This window comes from Limanda limanda, chromosome 8, assembly GCF_963576545.1.
Source record: "Limanda limanda chromosome 8, fLimLim1.1, whole genome shotgun sequence".
NCBI lineage: Eukaryota > Metazoa > Chordata > Actinopteri > Pleuronectiformes > Pleuronectidae > Limanda > Limanda limanda.
In genome coordinates this window covers 1,314,208-1,320,209 of record NC_083643.1, presented here as the reverse complement: position 1 = coordinate 1,320,209, position 6,002 = coordinate 1,314,208, and the positions used below count along the sequence as shown (strand labels likewise).

General features: G+C 44.0%; 1 protein-coding gene across 1 annotated transcript; it reads right to left on the bottom strand.

Annotated features, from left to right (window-relative positions):
• Positions 1-709: 709 nt before the first annotated feature.
• On the bottom strand, positions 710-5,189 carry tmem231 (transmembrane protein 231). Its single transcript, XM_061077342.1, has 7 exons — positions 5,051-5,189; positions 4,111-4,274; positions 3,887-4,015; positions 3,048-3,191; positions 2,289-2,370; positions 2,065-2,170; positions 710-1,723 (listed from the first exon to the last, which is right to left on the bottom strand). The coding sequence occupies exons 1-7, from the start codon at positions 5,187-5,189 to the stop codon at positions 1,561-1,563; spliced, it is 927 nt and encodes a 308-aa protein (XP_060933325.1). The 3' UTR covers positions 710-1,560.
• Positions 5,190-6,002: the final 813 nt, after the last annotated feature.

The window sequence follows — 6,002 nt, the reverse complement described above, 5'->3', positions numbered from 1 at the left end:
AAGTGATGTAAAGAATCCTATGACTTCCCAGAAGTCCCTGGTTATAAAAGGTGAAAAGATCGGGTGGAGTTTATAGTTCTTCAGTAAAACGTATGTTTATAGACTTGGCTCATTGGGACACAGCAGATGGTCTCAGGGTCATAGATAAGGACCCGGGTCGAGGTTCCTGAGCTGTGTCTTCAAATAAGGGTATGTAAATAAATACATGAAACCTGACAGCACGAGAGGAGACGTAGTACAAATAAAACAACAACAGAAACAAAGACAATTATTTCAGGTTCTTCTTCTCACGCGGACGTTTGTTCACGTGTCTCTGATCAGTTTGGTTTGAATGAGTTATTTGATGATATACAAACGGGCTGAGACGTGTGATTGACAGCTCGCTGGTGATTGGCTCCGTGTCATCATCGTGTTTGTCTGCTGCAGGCTGATATCCAGGGTGTCACTGTCCAGATGCAATCAGGTTATCAGTTATTTGTGGCCTGTGTGAAAGTGTGAAAGTGTGAAAGTGAAAGCACGTTTCAGATGAACTGAATCTAGATGGTTGGGCAGTGTTTCAGCAGAACAGGAAATCCATCAACTCCTTCCAGACGATCATATCCTCACAAAACCAACGACAGAAAAGCCTTTGTGATTTAAGAAGATACCAAACATTCAAATGTAGAAATATATTTATTTTTATTCAACTGAAGCTTTGGAACGGTACAAAAATAAGCAGATCAACAAAACTGCTCTCACAAATGGTCATGAACACCCAACTAGTAAAAATATTTATTTAAAAAAAACTATTTATATACATTAAAATAACCAATTTCAACAGCAGAGAAAGAAGAACAGATGTGTTTCGGTCGTGGAGGTCCAGAGTAGAAACCTGTCCAGGAGAAGACGATTATATAAAAGAAGTTTTGCATCTTTCAGCATGTTTTCATGAAGAAGCCCACACAGAAGTGGAAAGAGGAAACTGTCGAAGCGCTGCCTGCTCTGATCAACGCACAACCATGAACTTAAGACTTTAAGGAAACAACCACACAACTACACAGCAGCTCTGCTTCAGACACGTGTGGCGTCCACACGGCTGCGGAGCTGAGAGACGCTCAGAGACGTGTGGAGACTCTGTTTCAGTTTAAAGGGCTTTTTGATAACCATGACAATTCCACTGTATGTTACAATGGTACGACTGTTAATATGTAGGAGACAAGATAATGTTTGAGCTGTTTGACACAATCCCCATGTCCGTGGTGCGTTTTCAGGCGTGTTCATATTGACAGGGATTTAAACTGATATGGAGTCAAAACATTTGTTTCAAAGCTGCAGTGAGCTCTGATGTGTAAAATTGTATAATAATTCATATTGTGAGTAAAGTATTGTTGAGGGCACAGGTTACAACTGCAGCACATATCTCCCAGAGAACACTGATGGAACTGCAAGTTTACTGGATGTTCTGAATGTGTTTTTACAAAGCTAATAAAATTGCTGCTCCCTGAAACTCAGTGGTTTGTTGTTGGTGAGTCATTGTGAGACATGTGATTGTGACCTGAAGTCCCAGTAACTACCAGCGCATCACGACATGTGAGCTTTCCCCACTGGTATGGGCACGGTGGTCAGAACCTGGTTCTGGAAAACAAATCTCTGGATCCGTTCAAAGAGCCACACGAAGATGAGGAGGACGCTGACGTACTGGATCCACGCAAACTTGATGGTTTCCCAGAACCCGGGGCGATAGGTGGAGGGAACGTTAAGGAGGAAAAGATCATGAAAAGTTCACAGTAAACTAAAAAGCTGGATTTTGGAATCTCCAGTGAAGTTTCAGAAAATCCTTATAGGAAGAGTTTCAATCCTTGAACCATCGTGATCATAAAACATATTAAATAATAATTATTCAAAGGTACAAGATTGTGAAGATAATAATCCTAACATGGAAGGAGCTACACATCCCATAAACCATTGTGATGATCTTTCTAAAGACTTCCAGCTGCTTCTTCTTGAATTTAACCTTGTTGTTAATACAGTGTTGTAAGATATTACACAATACACACACACTTTCCTGACTTCATCAAAGGATATGTAATGACCTCCACTGGGTAACGGATCACTGCATTGAGCTCAAAGGGGGAACCAGCAGCTCGTCCCACTGTCCACACGGGCATGGGACAGGACAGCACGGTGGTCACTGCAGCAGAGAAAAGGAACTTTTTACAAAGTGCAGTTGTGCTGAAGGATGTGATGAGCTGCAGGTTCTCATCTGGTTTTATTAACAGCTGCAAATATACGTGTTACTGTCAACTCACAGTTTCTTTCCCTGTATCTCCTGATGATGTCCTCCAGGTCGTACGCACTCGCAAAGGGACTCGAGCCGTCGATCACAGACACCTGAGCATCCAGGAAGAAGACAGATTAACATGACAGAGAACTTTCACAAGAGAGGATCTGTTGTTTGTTCCACTTCTTCCTTCCTCGAGAGCATGTGTGATTGCAATAATAACGGCAGATCCTTTATCGCGTTGTCATCAGATAATGGTGGTGGACCAGGACCGAGGTGGCAGCTGATGATGGATCCTAACTGGCCCCAGTGGACAATGACTGTGGACTATAGTGGATCTGGTCTTGATGCTGGATCATGATCCTGCTGCTGACCAGAGACTATGATGCAGCAGGTCTGCTTCACATATAGTATTGAAGTTCTCCTTCAACATGTTTCCCCTCATCATTGCTGCTAAAACCTTTCTCCTGATGATGTTCTCCTCTACACATCTGTGTCACTTGTGTCCGTCCTGGGAGACGGATCCTCACATGTGTCTCTCTGAGGTTTCTACGTGTCTTCACCTGTTAAAAGGGTTTTTAGTAGTTTGTCCTGACTCTTGCTGAGGGTGAAGGACAGAGGATGTCTCACCATGTTAAAGCCCTATGAGACAAACTGTGATTTGTGAATATGGGCTATATTAATACAACTTGATTGATTGATTGATAACTTATTAGAATGAAATATGTGTCCTGGGAACACGAGAGAGAGAGAGAAACCCGAGGACAGTGAGTGTGTGTCCTCTCACGTTGTAGATGTTGTACAGTCCTCTGTGAGGCAGGGGCGTCCTCTGCTGCAGCCTCAGGTCTCCACTGAGGAACAGCTTGGCTCCGGGGACAGAAGACGAGTGCTGCACGTAGACCAGGCTCTGCATCACCACCGTGGACATCCGCTGAGACGACACAGAGGAGACACAGGCTGAGCTGCAGTCGGGACATTGAGCGATGCTGTTGGAGAACTTACTGCCATGATCGATTCAATAAACATGGGTTTGTCTCTTTACTGTTCATACAGTTAATTATAAATAAAGTTAAATCTGATCGACAGCTGTTCAGAAACAAAGGTCTACCTCCTTAGAGGGGAAAATGAATTACTAATCCTGGAATTAAATAGCAGCATAAAATGTTCTTTATGAAATGTTCTTATATTATTTTGTTCTGCTCAAAGTGCTGGCAAACAAACAATGTTCAGAAAGTTATCACATAACTTATTATGGTCATATGTGTTTATAATAACCTGTTAAACATTCCTCCTACAGAAATCCGGTCGGACCAAATTCACATTGTTAACTGCTCTCTCTCTCTCTCTCTCTCTCTCTCTCTCTCTCTCTCTCTCTCTCTCTCTCTCTCTCTCTCTCTCTCTCTCTCTCTCTCTCTCTCTCTCTCTCTCTCTCTCTCTCTCTCTCTCTCTCTCTCTCTCTCTCTCTCTCTCTCTCTCTCTCTCTCTCTCTCTCTCTCTCTCTCTCTCTCTCTCTCTCTCTCTCTCTCTCTCTCTCTCCTGCTGCTCGTTGTGGGACCCTTTGGTTTCTTAACAGTTTGTAAAGTCTCACCCTAACTTTGTGAAGTGTGTGAGTCGGTGGATACATACAAAGAGCTGGTAGCTGAAGCTGAGCAGCAGCTGGACGCTGGTCACCTGCTCCTCTGCTGTCAGGGGCAGCTGCAGTTTAAAGGTCAGGAGGTCAAACTTCCCGTCCTGGTTGGTGTCCTCCTCTCTCACCTGCAGCAGGGGAAACAGAAGCATGTGACTTGTTGGATCAGAACCTACAGGAGGACGAACCACAGGACTCACTGGTGCACATCGAGCTGCCTTACAGAGACCAGCGGGATCCGGAGCCGGGACCCCAGCATGTGGTTCAGGTTGGGGTAGGTGCTCCAGGCCAAGTGGTCCCGTGGACCGGTAGCTGCCACCAGCAGAACCTGGTACTGGTACCGAACCAGCGGCTGCTCCTCGTAGCTGCTCGCCTTGATCCAGAACCCTAGACACGGGTCAACAAGGCGGTGAGACACAAACTGGGACAGGAACATTAAGATTTAACATTTAGATTTAGATTTAACATTTAGATTTAAATTTAACATTTAGATTTAGATTCAGATTTAACATTTAGATTTAAATTTAACGTTTAGATTTAACATTCAGATTTAGATTTAAATATAACATTTAGATTTAGATTTAGCATTTCTCTAAGATGACATATATTGTTGTAAATGTGCAAAATGCACCCCATAGACCCTGACCCTAACCCTAACCCTGACCCTATATGACCCTAACCCTGACCCTAACCCTGACCATAGATATATATAAAGACTAGATGTCTCGTTCGACGGAGCCGGACGTCACCACATGGCGGCCATCTTGTTCCGGGCAGCTCGCTCACCCATAACATTGTGTTGGTAGTGGTAAATAACCATAACTTGCTAAATTTTCAACCGATTTTGAAACGGTCTGCTTTGTTATAAACGTCAGAGATGTAGATATGACAATGTGTACTTATGAATAATTATGTTATTTTCTAAAAAAAAAAAAAAATTTATGCAGTGTCATAACTACATCTCGGACGTTTATAACAAACCAGACCGTTTCAAAATCGGCTGAAAATTTAGCAAGTTATGGTTATTTACCACTACCAACACAATGTTATGGGTGAGTGAGCTGCCCCCTAGCAAGATGGCCGCCATGTGGTGACGTTCGTCTCCGTTGGCCGGCAACGCAGACGAGACATCTAGTCTTTATATCTGTGACCCTGACCCTCACCTTGGCTCCTGTAGGCGACCAGCAGGGGGACGATGTACGTGAGGCCCAGGACCAGGAGCAGGAACACGGACGCTTTGCTGCAAACACTCGTCCTGTACCGAACCAGAGCCGGATGCGAGTAGACCTCGTAGAAAGCCATGGGAAGCTAGCAGCTAGCAGCTAGCACCGGTGCTAACTGGGAGAGATGAGGAGAAACCGGGAGAAACCGGAGAAAACCGGACAAACGTATGCGCTAACACCAGCCGGGCGTCGTGAGGCCACATCCACAGGTTCGATTCCCTCGTTAAATCACCGGTTCAGCCTCAGGGGAGCAAGCTAACAAGCTGCTAGCATTAGCCTCCTAGCACCAAGCGCCGCCATTTTGAGATGTGTTCAGCGTCTCTCGGTTACCATGGAGAGGCGGGCGTGCTGCGTTCAGGGACCCTCGTTTTCAGACTGCTCATCGGGGACAAACTCCACTTCAAGAGACTCAACGCAGATGAAAACAAAGTGTATTTGTGTTTTATTTAGATATAAACTCCAGAAATTATGAATTATCAACCATTTTGTCAATGTTATGTCGATGCTGCTGAAGTTCACCAAATGTGAGGAGTTCACAAAAAACAAAGTCCCTCAAACGCCCCCTCGTGACGATGGTTGTTGTGTTTATTTTTAATGAATTATAGTGTAAATGTACATAATATTGGTGATGGTAAAACTATATTATATTACATTCGAAGAATATCGCTGTAATAATGAGATAATTTGTATAATAATAACGTCATATCTGGATATATAATTATTAATAACTATCTTATGATCCATGTTATTCATGATTCAGCTTCATAGGATTCCTCCAATATAAATTCTGGCAGATAATTTTCGGAAGCAAGTGAACGCAGCTCGGCACCACGCCTCGGGCGGGCAGTGACGTCACGTCCGGCCGGACGCACAGCTGATGCGTGACGTTTTG

Excerpts from the sequence above, each read along its gene's own strand:
- tmem231 (XM_061077342.1), bottom strand. The coding sequence starts at position 5,189 with ATGGCTTTCTACGAGGTCTACTCGCATCCGGCTCTGGTTCGGTACAGG. Across the intron at positions 2,171-2,288 it reads GAGATACAGGGAAAGAAACT|TGACCACCGTGCTGTCCTGT; the intron begins GTGAGTTGACAG and ends TCTCTGCTGCAG. Across the intron at positions 1,724-2,064 it reads TACCCAGTGGAGGTCATTAC|CTATCGCCCCGGGTTCTGGG; the intron begins ATATCCTTTGAT and ends CGTTCCCTCCAC.